Genomic DNA, 27131 nt, shown 5'->3' with positions numbered 1-27131 from the left:
TGACTTTGTGGAGAAATTTGCTTTCTTCCTAAGAATAGGTTGAGTATCACAAAATTTGTGGCGTGTTTTCTACTTTTGTAATTGTGCCGTAAATCTTGATGTTTGCAACGTTATGCTACAGTATGGTAGAGAAATCTGTATTTCTGACTACACAGTTGTAGAAGTGTGTCATTTACATCAAAGCAATAAATGGTTCGCTATTGTCTGGTTCAAGCCTTAAACTTATGGTTCATGTAAAATCATTGCTTTTAATCTTGAGCATAAGTAGGTAGGCAAATTTGAAATTTCAAGTCACTAAATGCTCTTTTTTTTTATTCTATGGTAAAATGCAAGCAAATATTGCGTTCTCCATAAACCTTCATCTGTCATCTAAGAACGTCATCTATATTTTTAAATTCTTGTTAGATCAAGAGTCATATTTTGATACACTGAGCATCAGATTTGACATCTCTTTTAATCTGCTTATCATAATGTCTTCATCTAACACATTAGTCGACTGTGAAACAATTTAAGATTGTTTTTTTCATTTTTTTTTTCATTTTAAAGCTTCAAGTTGAAAGGTTAAAGCAAGGTGACCATGCCTAGGTGCACAAGATTGACTGTTACCTCCATGTATTCATTGTTCTGTTAAGTCATATACCTGTATGTTTTTTCTTATCCATAATGTATATATTATATATACACATGTATATAATTATATTATATACCCCTAGCCACCCTTCTCACAAAGAGTTGCTAAACAAGTGTTGTTACTTAGTTATGTACTTTATTTGTGATTTTTTTTTTTTTTTTTTTTTTCCTTTGTTAAGTCAAATGTTAAGATATACCTGATTAAAAGTGTGCTATGTGTACTTTTTTTTTCAACGTCCTTTTCACGAGATTGTGTTACATTGGATGTATTCAACCTTGTTTGTTTTTAAACTTTGCTTTTATCAAACATCCCCCCCCCCATCCACCAAGCCCCCACCCCACCGACGCCCACCCCACCCACACCCCACCCCATTCTGGTCAGGGCACTAGACCCATATCACTTTTTTCATGTTAGAAATATCAATAAAACAGTTATGATCAGTACTTTGGTTTGCAGACACAAGACCTTGATTTTAATTATACATGTAGCTCAGATAATCACAAAACTGAAAGTGAAAGTGATAGGAACTGGGCCTAGATTTACAAGTACATGTACGGGCAATTAAACCTCTGCTAAATTACTGTAAATGTAAGTATTTGTAGATTGATATACAACCTGGTAGTCATTGCCTTTCAGCATTATTAAATTCACCTCCACAGTGGATTAAACCTTTGCCCATAAATAATGAGCCCATCACTTAGAGCTTGTTAGCTCCCCTGGCCACTAGGTGGCGCAGTTGTTCCAAACTTTAATTCTGGGCAAACTGGGTACATAGAATTGACAGGACTCCTCATTTTCCAAAGGGCCCTGGAGAAACCATCAAGCCAAGTATTTCTCATTTTTGCCAGTAAAATAAAGGTCTGTTTTCATTCTTTTTTTTCTCAGGATATTTATGGATTTATGTTATTTATGAACCGTATACATAAAGCTGAGAAATAGAAATAGCCACAGAAAGAATTGTGCTTCAGTAGCTTAAAAACTAGATGGAAATAAATTTCTTTTTGTTGCGGATTTCGGCGAAGAACTTCCTGGTGTTGCTTTGTTGAGAAGGTATTTTACCTCATTTACCTCATTTGTCCTTTGTAACTCTTCTACAAAATCAATTCAAACTTCACACTGGAACTTTTTCATTTAACAAGACTTTTTGAGGTTACAACTTGATGTTATCAAGCAGAAATTGTTATGATGGTGATCATTAATCTTTGTAATGCAAACAAGCCAATGATTCCTAAGAAATGTATGTAAATCAAAACTTTTGCTGGAAAAAAGTTTTCATTGAAATCGGTATTTTAAACTCCTCAGGTTGATAAAAGATTACAGATTTAATTTTTTTTTTGGTTTACAGTATTTTGTACCACCACAGATTATTTTCTAAAGACACTACAGATCACTATAAAAGTAAGCAGAAAGTAGTATCAACAGTGGAAAACTTATAGAGGGCTGTTGAAACATTTACAAGATCACCAGTAATACATGGATATGTTCTTTGCCCTTGGTTATTGAGTTTGCAGACAACAACTGAGCATCAGTAAAAACCATCCCTCTTCAGCATTTAATTAATTAACCTGTAAGTGGAACAACCATTACCAAAGCGATAAATCTGGAAAATGTTTGCAGTTCTTATATGTGTTGGGGTGGTTTTTTTTTTTGTTTTTTTTGTTTTTTTATTATTATTATAATTTTTTTTCTTCCTCATGTGATATGTAGCAAAACATTGGTGCACAAATGTGCAATTAGCACAGTAAAAACGGGACAAAATAAATATTTTGTTATTATATGCATGTTCAATGGAGGAAGTTAACCGCACATTTCTCGGAGCACCAGAATGTGCAAGAGTTACAAAACATTGAAAAACACTCATATTGTTATAATTTACATGGACAGTTTAAAACTTATTTGCAGTTGACTTTGTGTTATTTATGATGTTGCAACTTTTTCTTGTGTTTTTTTTTTTCTCTTAGGTTTATTTTTTTTTTTTTATTATTTTATTTTTTAAAGGAGTAGTCAATTGTAAGTAACTGTCAGAAGGTTATTAGTGAATACTGCGATGAAATGTACATTGAGTAAAGAGACGAATGATACGCCTACAGGTAATAAATGGCAGTGCGTGTTGTTGTTGTTGCAGTCTAGTTATTAATGAAGGAGTCCGGCAGAAAGCACTGGCAAATGTTGAAAACAACCATGGGGTAAATTTGAATTGTTTATTACAGTGTGCTATTATTTCTTGCAATTTGTACAAAGATTAGGGACAACTAACATGTCTTAAAAGGGAGAGATGGCCTTCTGTTATTGTACGAAAAGTCTCCTTCGTATGGCTACATGATTATATCAGCAATGTTATTATTTTTTGTCCTCGTATTGTTTTCCCATTTTACTGATAACTTACCATACTCTATTCTCGTTCTTGCTATCCCCTGCCCCCTCCAAATATTGAAAATGAAGGTGAAAGTAATCCTACGTGACGAGATGTTATGTGCTACAGACTAGAGTAATTCTCATTAATTTGTTGTTATGAACAGGTCTTGTAATCTTGGTCTACCGAGACAGACTTACACGCTGGTCCGTTCACGAACAACCAGACGGCTCTGTCACATAATTTAGATACATCAATGAAGGAAAGATATTTTATTGGAATAAAAAGATTTGTATGTAAATTATTATACTTCTGGTTGTTTTGGACTTGCTTTGTCATTTCGTTAGGATCTTCGAAAAGGCCAGATGAGGAGTTGGAAATGGCTCAGTGATGCGTCTCGAAACACGAGGCATGTGCTTGGCACTGGATCAGTTCTTGTCGTGGACAGTGAATTCTTCAGATTTTCCACTCTCACTGTTCCAATGCCGGATTGGGTCGCACCAAAGATAAAAAAAAAAAATGGTACTAGTTGCTGCCTCGCTTGGCGCGCAGCACTGAGATTTTAGAGGAAGGAGACAGGACCGTTTGCTTCGGTTTTAGTATAATGTGACTTATCCGGGTGTCATGTCTGCTGTCTTCAGCATGATACTTCAGTGGCGGCAAAACGTTGGCAGCACGGATTCGCCCTGCGACAAGAAGACACGGTATATGTAAACACACCTATTGGTACTTAAAAATTGTTAAGTACGACGTATAAACCCAAGCACAGATGCATACGTATTTGTAGCAATTCATTCTTAGTGCCAGCATATTTGTAATGGCATGCGCAAGACACAGGATATAACACCCTACCAAGTCAGACCATACCGATACGAGACGGATAAATACCTGAGTCTATTCCCTTATTCTGGGCATCCCAGCGCGGAGCAATCACCTAGGAGCCACTCACCAATGTGTTCGCTCATGCTGGTTTCCTCTCCGGCCGTGCGTAGGAAGGTCTACCAGCAACCTGTAGATGGTCGTCGGTTTTTTCCCTGGGCTCTGCCCTGTTTCTTCCCATCACTATGCCGGTTTCCTCTCCGGCCGTGCGTAGGAAGGTCTACCAGCAACCTGTAGATGGTCGTCGGTTTTTCCCTGGGCTCTGCCCTTTTTCTTCCCATCACTATGCCGGCCCGCCATCGGGTAAGTGAAATATTCTTGAGTACGGCCTGAAACACCAATCAAATAATTAATAAATATTCTGAGCATCATATGGTCTCTCCCCCCACCCCTAAATCTCCAGTATAGCCACTTTAAAAGTTTTTGGAGACTCTTACGTCGGAGGGGCACTGGGACACTTTGTGCCAAGTCATGCTATCGTGCTATATAGTCTCAGTTATTGCAATGAAAGCTTATCATATGGTCTCTTGCTCCTTTTCTCAAATTTGGAATTAAAGTTCTATCCCTTTGAGAACTTCAATTATCATATCCATGGGTCTAACACCAGGAAGCTGATTTCTGGTGACGTCACCAGATGTATTCATCCCTGTTGTGACTGTATTTCCTGAAACTGATGTCGCTGCATGTTCATACACCCACTGATCGGATGCGTCCATTTCACTTTCAATTCACTTTCCTCTCTGTCAAGATCACCAAATCACACGCCTCTTGGTGAACATATCTTGTTTTGAACGCTTTTGTTTTAGTGTACTTCTTCCATGCACGACCTTATCAAGGCAACGCCATCATTGGCATCCATGTGTGTATGTAGACTGACATCTACTATATACAAAATTGTAACCATCGTTTCGAAGGACAATGGAATACATCAGTGCATGCTTTTTCTTTTTCTGAAGGCCTTAGTGTTGTGTGAAAACTTCTTCAGAATTCTGTCCAACAATACAGAAAGTAAACAATGGCTTTGAATTACTAATTTTTGTCCTTTTTTTTCTACAGGTTCACAAAACATTTTAAGACATGAAGGAATTTTACCAATCAGATAACAATGCTCCGTCCAGTATGGTCAACACAAGTCCTTCTGTTCTCAGGCTATCCTTTCCTATAAAGGACATGATTGGTGGCTCAATCACCTCAATTACCTCGGCCATAGGGATTACATACATATGTGCCAATGTCATTTGCCTATTCCTACAGAAAGATCTCGCATTAAATCTTGTTCACGGGGTCCTCCATGGCTCAGTTGGTTAGCGCGCTAGCGCAGCGTAATGACCTAGGAGTCTCTCACCAATGAGGTCGCCGTGGGTTCAAGTCCAGCTTATGCTGGCTTCCTCTGCGGCCGTACGTGGAAAGGTCTGACAGTAACCTGCGGATGGTCGTGGGTTTCCCCCGGGATCTGCCCGGTCTCTTCCCACCTTAATGCTAGCCGCCGTCGTATAAGTGAAATATTCTTGAGTACGGCGTAAAACACCAATCAAATATATAAATAAATAAATCTTGTTCCCCGCATGGGGGATGACGGATTACATTTTCGTCGATCTAACGATTTAATACGTACCTGGTAAGGAATTAATATATCCCTGCCAAAGAAATAATCGGAAATTAGGAACAGATTAATCCGTTATATGAACGGAATGTAATCTGGCATTGGACTTGCTTTGTCGTGTAACGCAATTTTTTTACTGGAGTTCACTGTGGTGGATACCCGGTACAGCATGCATGAATCTCATGCCACTTCTGCATCCTTTATATACATTTTACAGGGTGTCCGAAGAATTGCTTGAAAGATCATTACTCTGAAAAGTATTGTATTAGTGTATATAGCCTTTAGGTTATACAATAACGATACGGAACGAGAGTTTTCAAGCACAGAGTAAAGATAACTCAACACAGACGGCTGATAGAAGCATCAAGTCCGACATTCGTGAGTATGTATGCTTGAGGTTTTACGTCGTATACTTAACAACTATTTGTCATATCCATGCAGTGATGACAACGATGAGACATTAGGTGTGTACATACTGTGTCTTCTTGTGGCAAGGCGAGTCAATGCCGCCAAAGTGCTGCCGCCACTGAAGTATCAAGCCGAATGCGCCAAACATGATACCCCTCCCAGTCACATTATACTGACATCGGACCAGCCAGTCATGTTTCCTTGCTCTAACCTCTCGGTGTTGAGAGCAACAAATACCATATTTACAGTCTTTGGGATGACTCAACCCGGGTTTGATCCCGGGTCATCGGACTTACAGTTTATAGGTCACAGAAGCGGTCTCCTTACATATTAACGGGAAAGACGTAATCTTCCGTTACTTTTGAATCACAGTCTGTTCGCTTAAGGTCTGTAACTCTCGTCATTTTCGAACTGTATCTAATACCGCTTAATCTGGGGCTATCGGTCGTAAAGGCATCCATGCTCATTATATCTGCATGACGGCTTTATGAACAGTTGAAATCAAAGCGCGACTGAGATACCTTGTTTAATTGTTATTTGACCTGGAACTCATTCATAGACTACGAATTTGAACTTTGATATGGAATTCATGCCTGGAATATCAACCGTCTGCCCGGCATCATTGAAAACTGATGATCGCTTCTCTCTTGTGTGTTACCGGCTTTATTTCCTATTTGTATAATTTTTTTTGCATACCTTTGTCTTTGGGAGCTAGTGCTAAACGTTGTTTTGGAAATGGATCTTGCGTTTATAGACTTGGAGCGCCCTTTACGGACTACGAATCGTATACGAATGTCGGACATGACGCTTATATCCAACATTCGTATACCAGTCGTAAACCACGGAGGGAAGTTCCAAGTCGATAATCGCAAGATCCATTTACGAAACAACTTACATGTATATGACCAGTTCCCAAAGGATTGTATGTAAGAAATAATATATGTCAAGAGTACATAAATCTGGTAACATGTAAAAGAAAAGCAGACATCAGTTTTGCGGGGAAGACAATCTATTTTGTAGGCATGAAACTCAATTCAAAATTCATAGTCATATAATCTATATATAGAGAGAGCTGTAAAAGTGACACGGTGAAGAAAAGAACTTTTAAGAGAAAAAAATGGCACAGTGAAAAAAATGTGTTTTGGAAGAGAAAGTTTTTAATTTTAAATCTAACCTAAAATTTTAAAGAATGAGTATGACCGCCAATATAAGTCAATTCCGATCAGTCTAAAAACACAACATCATTCCCGCCTGCTACGCTGCAGCGTCTTTGCTTCATGGGTACAACTAGGCCTACACAGAAACAGTGACCTGCCATAGAAAAGCAAGAGTACACCACTTAGAACGACTTGTTATAGTCATTTCTCATTATCACAGACACTGCTTCTTAATGAACAGAATTTAGTGAGATATGGAGTGTCAAAAACAGAAGAAAAAAAGACAAAAAAAAAAAAACCAACAGCATGCCAACCCGCTATATACCGTAATTGACTTCCGTCAATATCAAGTGCAACAGTTGGTGCTGCTACACGGCTGCCATATGTATGTACGCTTGGGGTTTAACTTCGTACTTAACAATTTTTCAGTCATATGACGACGAGGAGTCATTAGGTGTGTGTGCATATATTGAGACTTCTTGCGACAGGTAAGGCGAATCCATGCCGACAAAGTTCTGCCGTACAGTGAAGTATCATGACGAAGACACCAGGCATGACACACCACCCATTCACATTATACTGACACCTGGTCAACCAGCCATGATTCCTTGCTCTAACCTTTCATTTCTGAAAGCCAAGCGGGGCAGCAGCAAGTACCGTTTTTAAAGTCTTTGGTATGACCCCACCCGTATTTGATCACGGGATATCCCGATTTCAAAATGATGTATGCAAGGTACACGTACGTTAATGTTCCTGTGCAAGTTTGTCACAATTAATGTACACATCTTGTGGATTTTGGGGTGCACCAAAAATTGCGCTTAGAGACTTAGGCCTACGGTTTGTTCATATTTATTTATTTATTTGATTGGTGCATGTTTTACTCCGCACTTAAGGATTTGTTTATATATGAAATGATGTATTATTTGATGGAATAATGTTCACACTATTACTGATCGAATTGTTGAACGATGCTATAAATGGCGGCTGTGTCGGCGCTGCTCGTCGGATGGGAGGGAGAATATTACAATTCGCGTGTTACAGCACTTTCTAAGGCGCAATGGCACTGACGTCCAGACAGTAACGTCCTACCGAGATTTGACTAGCGTAACCCTAACCATTGGTCAACTAAATCTAAGATTTAGGGATATATATATATATATATATATATATATATATATATATATATATATATTTTTTTTTTTTTTTTTTCTCTCTCTTCACCAAATTTTGTTGTTCACCATGTGTAACTTGTGTGTATACGTGCCCAGAAATAAGCCTACATCTGACAATGCTGTAATGTACATTTAGCTGTAGGCCCAAGAGCTTCTGTAATAAAAAGCGAAAATTCCCTTTTATAGCGTGAGTAAATACTCGCGAAAGCACATGGCTAACCGTCCAGCTGGTGGTTGAACTATGAAGAAACTCTTGACATGGATTAACCACGACAGCAGAATCACGTTGTCTGATACAGGGGAGACAACTTTAATGCTTTATTTCAAAATGTCTGCGCCCATGAGAAACGTGTAGCCATGTTTATGTCAACTGCTTTCTTTGCAAGAGTGGTCGAATAAGAAGGAATTCAAACATGTCAGTCGGTAATGATGCCGTTCAATAACTTATGTCATAATTGCCGTGTCATCTTGAAACAGCTGCATCGGCGGCTTCACGGTACAAAAGACTTTCACTTTTTATCTTCTATACACAACAACAACAACAGCCAAAGGAAACGCGTTAATCTGCAGATAATTTTTTTCCCAACTGCAAGAAAATCGTCCGAAGTGAAAGAGCAGCAGGATAATTCATTCTTCATTACCACACCTATATTCTATGTCAATGCTGGTAAGTGATATCTTAACTGTTTTTTATTCGATTCCTACGAAGATTACCTCCCAGTCTTATTTATACCCAGCTGCATCCTGGGATGCATTGTTCTTATTTGAGGACCGAATACACTAGCTCAGCAACAAGATTGGTCCGAGATTGCTTAGACGTTAGGTTTGGTAGAATTTTATTCGGCCAAGGATGGCCCCAAACTAACGTCAGAGTGCACTAAATTTAAAAACCTAATGCAGTTACTGTGGCAGTTTGTCGTTTGAAACAAAAATTTACCCATCAAATACGTCTCCACGGCCTGAAGTTTGCAGTCACTTGTGTTAATAATCTTTTCATATGTTGATGTATCACAAATACAAAGTCAAGGCTATTTCCTAGGGCGGGTGGGCCCAAGATTTTTGGTCATGCTCAAAGCGAACGGCTTTACTGACAGCCCTGACATATTTGACAAGGGCAGGTAAGTACATCAGGTTTTTGAATGGAGCGCGCTCCAGTGTTGGCTTGGGGCCATCCTTGGCCAAACAAAATTTTACCCAACTTGATGTCAGAGCTTTCTCGGACTACAGGATGTCACTTTGTTTAGGTTATCTCATTTCCCATCCTAACCCAAGCTGGCTTCTTTTAAATGTGCAATGGGGTATTGGCTCTGTAGGGCTATGATTACTTATACTATCACAGCCTTGTCTTGTTCCATAATCTTACCTTGAACACCTCTGTACTCCCCTTGCCGGATTCAGTATCATACTACTGCTGGAAACCAAATAATTTGTCTGTCCGTAGTGATAGCTATTAATTCCAGGTAGGTGTTTCCACGTGTCATCACTAGTACACCCACACAAGTAATAAACTATAGTGGAGACTGGATAAATTCCAACTCCAACCGCCATGTTTGAATGCATTCTCCTCACAGTGAAGGGAATCATGTACACAATTACCACTGCCACAGTTAGGCAAGTTATAATTAGACCCTTTGACATGCACTCTGGCTAATTGTTTTGAATCAGTCTCACCAGTAATGACCTAGAGGGAACCATGATCAACAATGATCACTAAAAACATCTCTCAAATAAACAAAATAAAATTAAAGAAAAGATAAATAAGTACAAAATATGCTAGAAGTGTCAGTAGTTATCTCCCTTGTATGGGCTGTGAGGAGTATGTATTCAAACATGGCCTTTGGAGTTGGAATTTATCCGGTTTCCACTAAAGTTTCATGCTTATGAGGATTTACTGTGTTGCCACATGGGAACACCTACCTGGAATTGATAGCTGAGATGGCTCTGACTATAAAAGACAGGGCTGTGATAGTATACGTCATTACAGCCCTAGAGAGCAAAATGTGGTATGTATTTTACCTTGTTCAATCTCTTAAATGATTTTGTAGCATTTTAATTGTTTAGGACCATTAACTGTATTTGCCTCTATTTGGATATGCCAACACATTGCTCACCCAGTTTTGTTATCTTTTCCTATGGTGTTTTGCCACTGTGGGCCTAAAAGAGGAGAGCTGTGGTTCTCTATCTAAGATATACTACATTGAGTTAAATATGTTGACATGAGGTGCGTTGTTTTGCTGCAGCACCACACATCGGTCATCTTCACACAGCAGTGCTGGCTGATGCTGTTCAGAGGTGGAAAACGCTAAATGGGTCACACACGATCTTCTCCACTGGTACAGATGAACATGGACTCAAGGTTAGACAAACATACATGTAGCCAGGTAAAAAATGCATGGAAAAGGTCTGAAATAAAGTTTTAAGGGAAATGAAGAAAAAAAAATTAATAACTCATAATTAAAGAAAACAAATTTCTATTATTGAAGCATATTTTATCTCTCTTAAATACCTTTCTATTTTATGCATCTTGCCATTAGTGGTTAGAAAATTTTGAAAATGTATTAATATTTCTACAATAATCTTACTGGCTTAGCGGGAACAGCTTATCACCCCAATGTGGACCCTTCTCCCCACAAAGTTATTTTCACTGCTATCACAGGCTATTCAAATTTCCAGATTGTCCGCTGGGAGCCTTAGAAAAAATTTAGTTTAAAGCCTTTTTGCACCCAAAGATTCAAACTAAGAAGCATTTTTGTGCTGTTTTATGTCAGAATATATCCTAAACATTTCATGTATTTTTTTTAAGCCTCATTATTGTTTGTTTAATTAAATTTTTTGTTATCACTTTCTTTTGTATCTTTTATGGTTTGACCTGATTTTTAAAGTACTTTTATTCTTTAGTTGTGGCAAGTAAAATGTGTGGTGTGGTGAGCAAATGATAAAAACTGTGCTTTCCTTGGAAGAAACAAAAATACTGCAGAATCAAGATATATGATGTATTTAGTGAATTGTTGCAAACATGATGAAATTCATTAAGATTTTATAGATTTTTAGTTTATTAAGATTCTAGAATGCAGACTTCAAAATTTTTTTAAACTTTTATATTTGTTATTTATTTATTTATTTGAATGGTGTTTTACACCGTACTTAAGAATATTTCACTTATATGACGACGGCCAACATTAGGGTGGGAGGAAACCGGGCAGAGCCCGAGGGAAACCCACAACCATCCGCAGGTTGCTGGCAGACCTTTCTGCGTACGACCGCAGAGGAAGCCAGCATGAGCTGGACTTGAACTCACAGCGACCACATTGGTCAGATTTATATTTGTGTGCTGTTATCCAGGTACAACATGCAGCAGGTAAAGCAGGTGTGGAACCAGGTGTGTTTTGTGATCAAGTCTCACAAAAGTTCCAGGTAAGGATCTTCCTCTACTTATTTGTCACCCAAGTTAAAAGAGAACACGACAAATACCGCAATTCTTTCAAAATTTCGGACACTCTAGAAATTCGGACATTCTTGTATGTCCCTACCTCAACACCCAAGTATTTAAATTTCTAAGAACGCTGCTAAGGGGGTGGCTGATTGGTGTTTACACAAGCTCAACGGATTATAGCTCCTTAACCAAAGTTATCATCTGTATAGCTGTGCCTGCTTCCCGTCACACATGTCACGCATGTCACGCATGTCACGCACGGCTAGCTTATTCTCCTCTGCTGTGGGTCATGATCAATGTCTGCTGAACTACCAGAGCAGCAAAAACAAAAAAAGTGTTGACTTTCAATGCCGTTCATTATCGGCGGAGTATATGTATACTACAGGTACTATGGTTGCCACTTAAACTGTACTAAAAAGGACGTTTTGGTTCAGTCCTTGTTACAAATACTTACTGTACCTGAACACACTCAGAAAAGAAAGCGGGTCATGATTCCAATTTCATCAAAATCCACAGCAGGTATAATATTGGTAAGTTCTCGGTAACATTTTATACCTAACTGCCTATCTAGTAATTGTGGAATTGTATATGAAGTGCGCAACACGGGAGGTATTCAGGTGATAAAATGCATTGAATCAAAATGCATTCCTCAAAAACGCATGCCAGTACTGATTCCCACTTATTGAGTATAACATCCGGTCGTACGTGGGAAGGTCCTCCAGCAACCTGCGGATAGTCGTGGGTTTCCCCCGAGCTCTGCCCGGTTTCCACCCACCATAATGCTGGCCGCCGTCGTATAAGTGAAATATTCTTGATTACGGCGTAAAACACCAATCAAATAAATAAATAAATCATTGAGTATAACAAGGTATAATCCTAACATAGTGAACTTGAAATGTGTGGATTGTCGGGACTCTGAGCCAGGGGCCAAATATATCCTGTCCACTTTGGGTTACCTTTGGTAAGGTGTCACAGTGAGGCAAAACTAGATAAAAGAGCGGTTTAAATCCGTCCTGCAACAAGGAGGCACATTACATGCATTCTAAGGATTCCTTCGTCATCATACGACTGAAAAATTGTTAAGCCCCAAGCACTCACTCACTCACTCACTCTTTTCTAAATATCCATAGTATTGTAATTGAAAACCTCTAAATTCCTGTTCACCTGCCGCTTTTTTTTCCATTTGTATTACTCATGTACCTGTTGAAAGAAAAATTATGTGTGAAATAATTTTTTTTTAGGATACTGTTTATTTGCAGGCATGCATGCAATCTTCAGACTCTGGAGCCCACGTGTTTTTGGCAGCAGTCAGTAAAAAAGGGCAGGGAATAATATGAGGGTCTCAAGTCTGGGTGTGAATTTACCTTACACGGAAACTAAAATCGATATGTCAGAAACAGTCAAACAATTATAATCCCTCAAGACATTTACACATGTTGAGTTTGCTTGAAATTCATGTAAACATGTATATTATTTTAAAACAATGGTGAAATATTGTGACAATATTTTATCGCGGAATCGAAGGTAACCTCTCTAGAGCCTCGTACACTGATGTATATTACTGTCCAATTTCCCAGGCCCCAACCCTGTACCTACATGTATTTTATCATAGTGTGAGGCTTTAATACATTGAAACAGTGTTTTAAGGCTCTTGGCTTGGGATCATTTGCATTTCAAGTCAACATTGAAATCCTGCCATTTTTTACCAAGTTCCCAGCACGTGTGAAATGCTGAATGGTTCAAGGTGACCTTCAGGTGACGTGTAATTTCTGTCATCATGTGAGATTGCTCTGAACAGATATCAGTACATGGATTATATCTAATCCTTTCTCACAGTTCTAATTGGGTGATTAGTGTTGGGTGATTAGTGCCCCCACCCCTGCCGAAACACAGAACAAGCCCCTTTGCATTATTAAGCTTCATGTAGGTTATGGTTGGGATGCTAATACGCACCACATGGGGTCGAGTTGGCGAGAGTGAGCTTTGAAGATTTCCCTACCAGTCACACCTTTAATTGCATTTATGAATTAAAATGAAGAAAATATCAAGCGACATGTAAATTCCAAAACTGTCTCAAACCAGGCAAGCTAACGACTTCTTCACCTATTGTCTAAGTTTACTAGCTACACTGCATCTGCGAATGCATTATATGGGGAACATTGCTTACAGCCCATTTACAGACCCAGAAATATATGTAACAGTTAAATCATTAAATGCTTTTCTGTTATAAAGGTCTGCTTGACAAGTATCTGTCGTCAAGCTTGTTTAAAATGCAGTGGAATGTTTTCCATGCTTCACACAGGTATTGTTTCATTACAAGATAGTCCAGACATCTCTTTTTCATAAAATGGCGGGGTCTTTGTGGTTCAGTTGGTTAGCGTGCTAGCGCAGAGTAATGACCCAGGAGTCACTCACCAGTGCGGTTGCTGTGAGTTCAAGTCCAGCTCATGCTGGCTTCCTCTCCTGCAATACGTGGGAAGGTCTGCCAGCAACCTGTGGATGGTCGTGGGTTTCCCCTGGGCTGTGCCCGGTTTCCACCCAACATAATGCTGGCCACCGTCGTATAAGTGAAATATTCTTGAGTACGGCGTAAAACACCCATCAATAAATAAATAAATAAATAAAATGGTGATCATAAACCCAGCATTCATTGGTTGAACATTGTGTTCGCATGTGTAGAACTGGATACCTTCACAATATGCCCATTACAAGCTTCATATTACAATAGTTTTTACTCATTGTATTTGTGCAAGGCTGCGTCCATTCCATTTCATTTTCTGAGAGTTCGCAGGTCACATGTGTTTAAATGTCTTACAGGTAACTGACAGCGTACAGAAGTCAACATTAACTGATTAGATGAGCGTATTTGGATTGACCCGCCCCTGGGAATAATGAGTTGGCACTATTATGAAATCACCTGCCAAATCTATACTAGCAGAAGGGAGTTTGATTTGACACACTGTCACGTTCACAGTGATGAGTCTGCACATTTTCTGGGGTCATTGCTTTTAACTTCGTTACAAAATCATTTCAGTAAAGCCATTATATATAGAAAGGGAGAGTCATGCAAATATGTTACAGTGAAGTTCACGACACAGTTAATGTATTTACCTTGGTAAAAATTGAAAACAATTACCAAAACAACATGTGGTGTGATCCGGTAGTACAACCTGAGTTATTTATGAAGAGGGGTGAAAAAAGACCTAAATGGTCACAGCCATTTTTTTCTATATCGCTTGGTAAATCTGTTAACAAATTTCTAATAAGGGATTCTTTTGAGGTCTTGGAATGTGCCATATTAGAGAAACGGGAAACATGATATCACGTCACCATGGCAAAACAGTGTCTTGGTGATGACAACAGAAAAAAAAACACATCCTCAGGCTTCAGGAATATCTCACGCCTGATTGGATAAAACTGCTAACACAAAAGCATATTCAATTCTCTCATTGTGTGTGATTTTGCTTACTTTTCTGCAACATCACAAAAATAAATATTATGCTTTCAAACTTACTGTGGGGTATTTTATGGTTGTATGTATACATTTGCTCTAGTGTGGTCTTTTCTTAAATAATAGGCCAGGCATGGTAAAAAGCACCAATCAAATATTTTAATACATAACTGCATAATAGCCTGTAAAACTTAACAGGTGTTTTGTCTCTTTTTTTTTTGTAAATGGTTTCATTGTCTCTTACTTGCTGTCGCACAAACATATCTTGCATGTTTATTCATTGGTTTTCTGTATTTTTTTTCCCCAAATCTTCATAGAATTTGTTCCGTGAGGCAAATATAGGAACCACAGATTTCATCCGTACAACAGAAGAGCGGCATGAGCGTGCTGTGTCTAAATTTTGGGTAAGTTGTATACAACTATTGTATACGGCTATACCTCCCTCCCCCCACCCCATTTGAGAGCATACATAGCTTTCTGTGTGTCACAGTACTATTACATTGTAACCAGGCAAAGTTAAAGGTTGTGTCAACCTATGCGTTGTGTGTAAATGTCTTGAAAACATATATTGTTGGTGAAACTAAACAATCTTTCAGATAGCTTTTAAACCTACCAAGTGTAAGAAGAAAACATTGTAAACCTATATCATCTTCTCAAGAGGTTATTTTGCCTTTGTCTATCCTTTGGCTTCTATTCCATAATGGTGATGTTCTTTTTGCTGTGACCTTGTTTGTAGAAAACTCTTGTTGATAATGATCACATTTACAAAGGATTGTATGAAGGGTGGTACTGTACATCAGATGAGGCATTTCTCACAGAATCACAGGTTACCTCCCTTGTGGACAAAGATGGCGTTACAACAAAGGTATTTTTTTTTTTTTGCTGATTTCAAAAACACAGGTAATTCTCTGATCATTTAGGAGTGATCTTGTTTGAAAGACACCCTTCTGTCTCCGAAAAAAGGCTTACATGGGATAACGAGTTGACGTGAAAAAGTACCACATTAAACAACATTGAAATTGATAAATAAAGGTGCAACTTGGAGTTTATAACTATATTTGATTAGGGTCTAACTATGTACTGAAAAATTTATGAACTAAATATATATTTTTATGATCATAAAAACAAAACTGCCCTTGGCCAGATATGCCAAACCTGCTGCCGAGTAAATAAAGGAATGGAGACTTCTAATATATTCTAATCAACCCTGCTACATTTTACTTGATATATTTGCTGAGAGGCACTCTGAAGGCTGAAGGTAACCTAATCACTGTGTTATTATTGTTGTTGTTGTTGTGGTAGATATCGTCTGAGAGTGGCCAGCCTGTAGAATGGATGACAGAGGAGAATTACATGTTCAAATTGAGCAAATTTGGGTCACACTTGACAGATTGGATTAACAGGGGAGGTGAGGCAGGGCTCGTGAAAAAATGTTTATCTACATACAGTGTGTTAAAGGTTCGCATAAAGTGAAATCATCATGGAACGCATCACTGAAAACTGTATCAAAATTCATTACGGTTTCCTTTTTTTTTTTTTTGTAAATATTTTTTCTGACAGAAGTAAATGCGTTAAAATGTTTAGATGGTGGTAAGTGTTGAGTGTCAGCCACTTTCATTTTTGCTCTTAACGTTGGATGTGCTGTGAAATAAGCATAATGTAGAAGTATGTAATTAATAGTAAGTAAAAAAGTAAATAATTTACTTTTTTTTAAGTGAAGAAGAAAAAGGTGTGTCATTCATATGCAACAATGTATGTGTTGTTCATAAAGCCCTCTTTGCTGTAAGTGGGGTGGTCTGCCAGCAACCTGCAGATGGTCGTGGGTTTTCCCCGGGTTCTGCCGGTTTCCTCCAACCATAATGCTTGCCGTCATCATATAAGTTAAATATTCTTGAGTACGGCGTAAAACACCAGTCAGATGAATAAATAAATAAAGCCCACCTTAGAATTAAAATATTTAATTGCTCATGCTGTATTTACTATAACAGTAACAGTGAAAGCAATGCTCAGCTAAATGTTAAGAATGGTATCTTGAATGATACTGTATGTTCCATTGTGGATGTTCTGCATGTGTATTAATTAGTGTAAATGACAAATTACACGACCATAGTGCTTGTGTATTGGAATCACCCTTAAGGTAAATATTTGCGGTGGTACAGTATTAAGCTCAGGTTTTGCATACGTGTTAGGCACAATTAAATATGTGGGGTGTTAGATTATTGATACTCTGTGTTGAATTAACTGCATTAAATTGAAAATTCATGACATATCTTCTTGCATATTGGAATCAGTGTTAATAAATTAAATGTTAAAAGGATACAGAATCGATTCTGATTGGCTGGTGTGAGAGGTAGGTAAGCCCAAGCTATGCCTTGTCGATTCTGATTGGCTGGTGTGAGAGGTAGATAAGCCCAGGCTATGTCTTGTCAATGATTGGCTGGTGTGAGAGGTAAATAAGCCCAGGCTATGTCTTGTAGATTCTGATTGGCTGGTGTGAGAGGTAGGCAAGCCCAGGCTGTGCCTAGCCTAAGCTGAATTTTAGATGTGCTGCATTTATTCAAGCGTCTTCATTAACAGCCAATCGACGCCGATTTCGTATCCCTTTTTAGAAGGTATATCAAAACATAATGCTTGTATTCAACCCGGTGAGATAATCCATGTTAAGTTAAATATTTAAATATTATGTGTTGAGCTAAAATTTGCATTCATGTGTCAGCTGCAGGCAAGCTGTTTGGTAGCCTAGCAACCAAGACTAAGTTCGGTTATATGGAAAGTATTCCAAATTTGAAGGTGGAAATCTGCTTTGAATATTTCTTACTCGGATGACATTGTGTACCTTTACAGTGATTTTTCCCTCCAAGTTTGAGTCACTAGTAAGAAGCTGGCTGGCAGATGGGTTGCCGGATCTGTCAGTCTCTCGTCAGAGGGATCGTCTTCAGTGGGGAATATCCGTGCCTGGCGATCACTCCCAAACTGTAAGTTCATTTGTTGGCAGTGGCTTTGTCAGCGATTTTGAAATGGAGATAATTATTATGTTGTACTTCATTCAGTTTTATTTATTGAGTTTAGATTATTGCATTTCATAATTAGCAGTTTGATATCTCTTCGTTTTGTAATATAAGTTATGACCTGCACCCTTCAAAAAAAAAAATATAACCCAAAAAACACAGAGAGCAAAAACTGCTTATTTTATTAAGCTACATGAGTAAAAAAATTTTTACGAATATATGGGATGTTTCCTGAATTTCCTAAATTGAATTATTACGAGCTGAATTTTCTAAATTGAATTATTATGAGCTGAATTTCCTAAATGGATTTATTGCAAGCAGAAATATCAAAAGTGTGAGTGAAGATGGAGCATATCAAAATTAGCAGAAGACTTTGAGCATGTCGAGAAAGTGGTGATCTCCTGTCAGATTATTCAGATTTTTCTCAGATTTTTGTCTGCTGCGTGAAATTGTGCTTGAAATAATGTGTATGCCAAAATCTTTTGAGAGTTTGTATTTCTCAGAATATGGCTGGTTGTGAAACAACTGCCTTCCTTCCTTTAATTTTTAGGACTGTTGAAATCATTCCAATTTTTATTATTATTTTTGGAAGCTTTTTGAAAGCTTTAAGAGCTGTAAAAAGAAAAGTTTTTATTGGATGTGTTGAAATTTGGTAATTTTAGGAACAAGATTAGGAGGCAAATTTTGGCTGTTTTTGGTTAACTTTGGTTGCGTGACATGGCGGCCATCTTGAATTTTGAACAAAACTTTCAAAAATCTTCTTCTCAAGAACCAACAAACGGATTTGCTATACTTGAAGAGTAATACCAATTAGAACAGGTTTGAAAAATCTTGGACATGCATAGAAAACTTTGGAAGCTCGCCATTGGTCAAACTTTTGATGTCACAAAAAGTGTCCAAGTTTGATAATGCTTTCATCTGTTCTGGTACATTTGGCAACACTGATTACGAATCTGCTTTCAGATTTTGCCTATATTTGTGACTTTTTGGGATATAGTCAAAACTTTTTTCGGCCATTTCGGGTAATGGCGTGTTACGTGAGAACTATGAAAGCTACAAATCTGAGACTTGCACCAAACTGTAGCCCAAGACATGTAGTTTCTGTGGATGCCAACAGATTTGAGCTATGATTTATAGTTTTCTTGCTAGAAATATTTAAATGACTCCACCCTACTTCAGAAATGGAAATGTATAATTGTATTACTATACATGCGATGCAGGTAACCTACCCCACGGGTCGGCCACCTATCACTCAAACCCAGAAATGAACAACTCTCCCTCCTCTCCACAGCTATCAGTGGACAGTTTTCAATGTTTGCACGTAAAGCCAGCCCTGTTCGCAATGCACCATGGGTAATTCTCAACAATCCAGACGGCATTCCCCCATACCCATGTGCTATCAGGAATACAAGTTCAAAGCCATGGCGAAATATGCGAAAAATGTCTATCCACACATATACCTTGAGTAATGATGAACCCAAGAAATGTACATGTAACTCTTATTAGGCCAAATTCAACCCTTAAAGAAATGTCGCGGTTTCCTGTGTCTATTCAGGTCTAGACCTTACATGCCTGTTGGGAATGGACGGGCTTTAGGATGCCGCACAGAAAAGTAACTACGAAACTGTACGCCGTGTCTTTGGACTAAGGATATTTTGAAAGGAAACACTGCTTATTTCTTAGACCAAATTTATTTTTCTGATTTAGACTAAAATTTCATATCTTTATAGTTTCCTAACTTTTCCTGTCACCTACATGCACTCTGTCTTGCTTGCTCTCAAAACTGAACTGAGCTCAGGCACGCCAGATGGGACAGTAGAGTGAGGTGATTGCACACCATGTGTTGAGCAACCTGAAATGTACATACTTAACCAGGTGCGGTAATCGCCAAGGCCTAACTCTATCAAGATGCTGTGGTGGTTTTCAGCACTAGGTGCATTGTATATGATGTCTGGTAGTGTTGGGTTCAAACCCAGTTGATTATTTTTCATTTTTGTCATGCTTTTTCTCCATGTTGCCTGTTTTTGTAAATACTGTTACAATTTGTACAAGCAGGTTGAATGTGTTGAATTTTTCATTGTCTGTGTACTTCGGCCGTAGAATAAAGCCATTTATTGTTATGTCTGTTGGTAAACAGGTGTTTTCCAAAGCTTAATTTTTTCTGATCATGGCAAATTAGTCCAGTGCATTACTGTCATAGTGTTTTCTTATTTGACATTCAATTGGGCCTTGATGCTTGGCCACCGGTGTCGCTGTAAGGAACCTAGCGCCTTTAATTATTATTATTATCTTTGATATGCCTTTAAATAACATGAGAAGTGTCCTGTGTCATTTTTTGTGGACAGATTTACGTCTGGCTGGATGCATTGGTAAACTATCTGACTGTGGCAGGATATCCCTATGGGGGTTTTCATTGGCCGCCTGATTGTCATGTGATTGGAAAAGATATCCTGAAGTAAGATTGTAAAAATCAGTAGTAGAATAAAAAACACTAAGGTGTATGACACATTAATGAACTGTTATTTTGTGACTCAGCTACTGCAGTGCCTGTTGAAAACCTGTCACGCCTGACAGGTTCGAATCTGGATTTTGGCAAGAACTGTTAAACTTTATATCAGGAGGTTTCTTAAGTGTTTGCCCAGGTTTTCAGCGCTGTATTGTTGACTTAAATCAGCTAAGAAATAAGTCAAACATGATATAAAACAGTTACCGTGTATAAAGTAAATAAATAAATTAAAAAAAAAGAATAAAATGACAACATTTATCATTCTTATCTGGTGTACTGTGTATAACTTGATAGGTTCCATGCCGTGTACTGGCCAGCATTTCTCATGGCCGCTGGACTGGAGCCTCCAAAGAGGATTGTCTGCCATTCCCATTGGACTGTCAATAATGAAAAAGTAAGGGATTTTTCTTTCATAGTTGTAAAACATACAGATATCTTCTGGCATTAGAAAATTTTTGAAATTTAATTTCTTTTGCTTTAAAGAGGTTTTAAGGATCTGCCGGAGACTTTAGGCAAAAAGTCTGGATGGGGCAATCAAGTTAAGTTTGCTTATTTACCAAGAATAACTCAAATTATTGCCTTTCAGTGAATATCAGACGCATACTTGTACTATTTATAGTGTTAAAATGATTCTGTGAAGCTTGAAAGAGTTATAATAAGAACCGCTTTATAAATTTTGGAGGCCTTTGCTTTAGCCGCAGAGGACACCAGACGAAATGTTCATGATCGAATGCATTGTGGGCTTTTCATGGTCTCTTCATGTCAAGCAGCTGGACAGAAAATTTCAGGTTCTTGGTGCTTTCAGAGAGAGAGACATAGAAAGAGAGAGAGAGAGAGAGAGAGAGAATTTAAATTATTGTCGTCTTGCATATCTAATTAGGGATGATGTATGCTACAAATTTGCATATTCCAAACAGGTCAATAACTAAGCATTGTAACTATTCATATAAAATTACGAAAAAAAATTCCCTGCCAAAAAAAAAAAAAAGAAAAGAAAATCAGAATCTTTTAGTATTCACTGTAAACTTTGCGTTTTGAATACTTTCATTCTGTTTTGTCGTAGCAGAGAGAATGGACTTTAATATGTGCTGAAAAATGCTGTGATGATCTACATTTAGCTTTACAAACAACTGCATTCATGCAACAGCCTTTTCGAGGACATTGTAGCAGAAAATTTTTCAAACATCACACAGACTAGTTCGGTGCTGGTTAATTTGAAACAGATGCTAATTTAAAATCATAACTCCAGACTTGAATGATCAATAAGACATCATGCTGTCCTCGACATAGTTTTACATCTCCATTGAAAACTGAGACTTTGTCATGAACACCATATGGTTATGAACACTATATGTGTTGTACAAGTATCTTACCAGATGCTTCCATAAATCAATGAAATGCATTGATAGACAAGATATACAATGTACACATTTTTTTGTAGCACTTTCTTTTGTGTCCAGACATTCAATTTTTCAACAGTGTATTAGCTTTTTTAGTCTGTCATAATGCTCTATTTCTAAAGTATCTGTCCTCTGTGAGACTGGTAGCGGGACAGTGTTGAAAAATGCTTTGAATGTTAAAAAAACACAAAAAAAAAACAATCCCCCCAAAAAACGAGTTCAGTTGTTACTTTTTCTTCACAGATGTCAAAAAGTCGAGGGAATGTTGTAGACCCAGTGGAGCGTATTCAGATGTTCTCGGCGGACGGCATGAGGTATTTTCTGCTGAAAGAGTCCGTGCCTCACTCAGATGGCAGTAAGTTCAGTATTTGGGTTGGGGTGGAGGGGGGAGGGGGGAGGGGGAAGACTTGCCCTATCAGGCATTTCCACAACTGTCACACGACAATGTGGTGTTCAATTATTTTAGCCGCAATTGAGATGAAATCTTCTTCATTTTCTGACTTGATCCAGTCTGAATTTAGAAGCTTCTCTGGGTTGGTTTGATGTAAATGTGTGAGTGGTGAAGAAGGTCAGGACTAGCTGACGGTTTTTCGTTTCATACAACATATTTATTTATTTATTTGATTGGTGTTTTACGCTGTACTCAAGAATATTTCACTTATACGACGGCGGCCAGCATTATGGTGGGTGGAAACGGGCCGAGCCTGAGGGGAAACCCACAACCATCTGCAGGTTGCTGACAGACCTTCCCACGTACGGCTAGAGCTTTCACACAATATAATTCCCAGAACTTTTTTCCATAATCTGTATCATATAATTTTCAAACATTAGGCCTACCATATATGGTCATGCTATATGAGATATAATTCTCTGTTTCATATGAAAACAGCCATTATGTGATGTTTGTGAATTTTACTGTCTTTAAATAAAAGTACATTGTCGAATGATACAAATACATATATATGTAAATGAAGCAAATATATTAATAAATCATCAATAATGTGAATTGACTTCAAGGGATCATTGTCCAATCAAATTGCAGATTACACAGATGAAAAGGTCATGCAGGTCATCAACAGTGACCTTGTGAACACCCTGGGCAATCTCCTGCAGAGGTGTACTTCTCTCTCCGTGAACCCTGATCAGGTTATACCACCTCTGCATGGAGAGTCCTTTAGCAACCACTTTACTCAGGAAGAAATAGACAGATATGACAGACTTCTTACCCTCCAAGGTATAGGCCTTTTCATTGAGCATCATCAAGCTGACTGTACACCTTTTCAGCCAAATTATTCCATATTATATGAAAATTTTCAAAAATAATTTATTGTATCAGCTGGATTCATTTGTTTATGTATTTACTTATGTATTTATTTGATTGGTATTTTACACCATGCTCAAGAATGTTTCACTTATATGATGGTGTTCAGCATTTATGGTGGGAGGAAAACCAAAACTGTCCGAAGGTTGCTGCCAGACCTTCCCACAGATCACAAGAAGGAAGCCGGCATGAGCTGAACTTGAACTCACAGCCATCAGATTGGTGAAACTGGTGGCTACCCAAGGATTTCTAGCTGTGACAGAATAAATAAGTGTTACTGATTTGTACACCTTATGGCATATGAAAGATCAACTTTCAAGTGCAATTTATGCACATTTTAAAATTTGATTTTGGTGACAAAACTACATTGGTTTGATTGGCCAGTTTCAGGCATCACAAAAAGTATAATTTTGTTAGTGTATGAAATTGCCTTCAGAATAGGCTTGAATAAACACCTTGCAAACATGCGCAAAAGGTTGAAGAATTACAGTAATTCATTTAGGCATAGCAAAAAAATTGCCCAACAGTATTTTGTCAATGTTACAATATTTTTTCTTTGTTTTTGTTTACAGAAAGAGTGGATGTTCATTACAGTGACTTCAATATAGACAAAGGATTAGATATCGTCATGTCAGAGTTAAGATGGGCTAATGGTCTGATACAGCACCATAAACCATGGGAACTAGTCAAAAGCACTGATCAAAAACAATATTTAGAAGCGCTGCTGCACATTGCCATGGAAACCTTGGTGGTATGTGGGATTGTTCTACAGCCAATCATACCTGACATGGCTGACAAACTTCTGACAAGACTTGGGGTGCCAATGAAAAACAGAACCTGCACAGGTGAAAATGTTTGGCTTCGGAAAATGCGGAACTGTGGCACTCCTCATAGCCTTGGTGAACAGGATGGTGTTTTGATGCGGCGTTTAGATCAGAAAGTTTTACAAGGGAGGAAAAAGACTTAGCCAGTGACAGACAAGGTTTTACACTTTTCCATTACTGTCAATTTAATAAAACTGGCCCGTATGTAGGAATGTCACCAACCTACAGATGGTTGTGGGTTTCCCCTGAGCCCTGCCCAGTCGGCTGCCACAGTAATGCTGACCTCCATCGTATTTAAGTGAAATATTTTTGAGTACAGCATAAAAAAACAGCAATCAGATAAATAAATTCAAGCCTTAAAGGTGACCAGTAATGTCAGTGTCTTTCACTTCCTGAGTGGTGACCTTAAAGAATTACAGCATCTGCTCTTGTTTAGACTTCACACTGTGTTGTGGCGAAAATTTTGTGTGACATTTAAAAAAAAAAACTTCTGTGATGACAGTAACATTAGAAATCTGAAGGACGTAAGTGCAAAGCTTAAAGGATACATCGCTAGCAACCTGCGGATGGTCGTGGGTTTTCCCCTGGGCTCTGCCCTGTTTCTTCCCACCATAATGGTGGCCGCCGTCCTATAAGTGAAATATTCTTGAGTACGGCGTAAAACAGCAATCAAATAAATGAAAAAGTACAATATAACGAAGAGTATGATTTGTAAGAAAATGAAGGAGGGTATGCCAAATGAAAAAAAAGAGAAAAAACATTTACTTTTTGAGACATATTTGAAATTTCCTAATAACCTTTCGGTTTTGTGAATATTTTCCGCCAGTGGTCGGAGATATTCTGAAATGACGTCTTAGATGAACTCCCAGCAAATTTCTCGACTGATCGCGGAGATCTTTTAGGAAAATTTTAGTGTTAAGACATTTTTTACGCCCCAAGAAGAAAGCTGAGAAGCTTTTTTGTAGTTCGATGTATTTGGCAACTTGCTTTGCTGCTTGCTTGCCTGAAGATGGCCCATTGCCATTCATGAGCTGTTGTTTCAGTCCCAGCCAAGGTCAAGGACTTTGGTAGATTTCCTTGTACCATTGTTTGCAGGACTTAAATGGAAAGGAGCGATTGACGAGCGTGTAATTTATGTTGCTCTTACACGAAGTTTATGTGGCCTTGCATGGAATGCACTGGGATATTTTCCTTTCGTGAATGAAGGCTCTGAGATTTATAGAGTTCCAATTTATGTAGTATGTAGTAAAACAAGTGAGTAAAAACAACAGCTCTATTTTACCTACCTGCTTTGGATTATATGAAGTAAATCAAGGTGTTGTGACGATGTGGCAAAGTTTCGGTTTTGGTATCACTGTCCAACCTGAGTGGTAATTGAATTTATTATGGGTTCTTAGCATTATACCACAGGGGCATGTACATTATCAAAGTCACAAGTTATTCCGTAAGTGGGTAGGTCTGGTAGTAACCTGCGAATGGTGGAGGGGTTTCGCCGGACTCCAGTCCAGTTTTCTCCCACCACAATGCTGGCCGCCGTTGTATAAATGAAATATTCTTGAGTACGGCGTAAAACACAAATCAAATAAATAAATAAATAAGTTATTACTAAAAAAACCCCGCTATTTCAAGGTTATTACATCAAACATCTTCATAATAAGTTTTGCAATGTCTTGTTAGTTTGTCTTGTTAGTGAATATGGACAAGCGGTCCCCATGTCTAATTCCTTTTAACAGTATATTCGCAGTGTTGAATTAAATCGCCGCCTTATAAACTAGCATGCATGGTACACGATTTAGATGCTGATTTCATTTAATCGCCTTTTCAAGACAACTGAAACCTGCTGCCTTTATACTCTATCGTAGATCTTTGGTGCTTTGTGCAGAACGTTGTCGTGTATGGGAATTGGCCTTGTGCCCATTAGCGTTCATTTTAGTTGACGGCTGGTAAACAGAATGTGTTTTTGAAACCAGGATGTTGAAGATTATGAGTATATATTGAGGGCTGTGTTAAACTCTTTTGTTAATTAACCTGTGAACTGGCAGGTTAGACTTTTTGCGTAGGCCCGTTTGGATATATATATAATGTACGCATAACCTATATGTCGATGTGCATACTTGCATTCGGTGGTAGTTTGTTGCTTCCGAGATTATATAGATACATGTTAAAGGGCTGAGTTAAACTTTTTTGCTCATCAATGGGCCTACTGACTTACAGACTTTTTGATTCATTAACCTGATAAATGACTGGTTAAACGTTTTTTGTACATCAGTCTGCAGAGTGGCTTCTTTGACTTTTTTGTCCTCCACCTGGCTTGTTCGACTTCTTAGCTCACCAAACTATAAACTGCATGACTGGTTAGATTTTTTTTGTACATCACTTGGTGAAGCGGCTGTGTAACATATTTATGAAGAGTGTTCAAAATTATATTTCACTGATTTTTCTTATGCATTTTGGAATACCCCCATATGGTTCATTAATTTACTTTATCGGCGTTTTACGCCGTACTGAGGCGCTTGTCACTCATGCAATGATGGTCAGTTTTATGGGCGGAGGAAATTGGAGTGTTCGGAGTAAACCACCGACCTGTGGTAAATTTGATACTAAATTTCTTTGTATCTTAGCGAAAGACGAGCGCCTTTATCATTCGACCAGAGACCGCTCCAAGGTTAAATAATTGGAGTTTTGACAAAACAAAAGTTTATCATACGCTGATATATATCTATAACGTAAAAATGGATCCTGACTGCGTATGACGCCGTGATGAAGTGTCACCATCTCAACTAATGTCACCTATAAATAACCCATCTCAACCAGTGTCGCCTATAAATAACCCATCTCAACCAGTGTCACACATAAATAGCCATTTCAACCAATGTCAACCATAAATAGCCCATCTCAACTAATGTCAACAATAAATAGCCCATCTCAACCAATGTCACACATAAATAGCCCATCTCAACTAATGTCAACTATAAATAGCTCATC

General features: G+C 38.2%; 1 protein-coding gene across 1 annotated transcript; it reads left to right on the top strand.

Annotated features, from left to right (window-relative positions):
• The first annotated feature begins 8548 nt into the window (after positions 1-8548).
• LOC135479277 (methionine--tRNA ligase, mitochondrial-like) lies at positions 8549-24858 on the top strand. The gene is made up of 12 exons (XM_064759096.1): positions 8549-8870; positions 10444-10559; positions 11546-11617; positions 15405-15491; positions 15824-15952; positions 16390-16495; positions 17932-18062; positions 20441-20550; positions 20896-20995; positions 22245-22356; positions 23044-23235; positions 23895-24858. Exons 1-12 carry the CDS (start codon positions 8630-8632, stop codon positions 24287-24289), a joined length of 1791 nt encoding a protein of 596 aa, XP_064615166.1. The 5' UTR covers positions 8549-8629; the 3' UTR covers positions 24290-24858.
• The last annotated feature ends 2273 nt before the right edge of the window (positions 24859-27131 follow it).

The sequence above is a fragment of the Liolophura sinensis genome, chromosome 12, assembly GCF_032854445.1.
Source record: "Liolophura sinensis isolate JHLJ2023 chromosome 12, CUHK_Ljap_v2, whole genome shotgun sequence".
NCBI lineage: Eukaryota > Metazoa > Mollusca > Polyplacophora > Chitonida > Chitonidae > Liolophura > Liolophura sinensis.
This window is presented reverse-complemented; position numbering and strand designations above follow the sequence as displayed.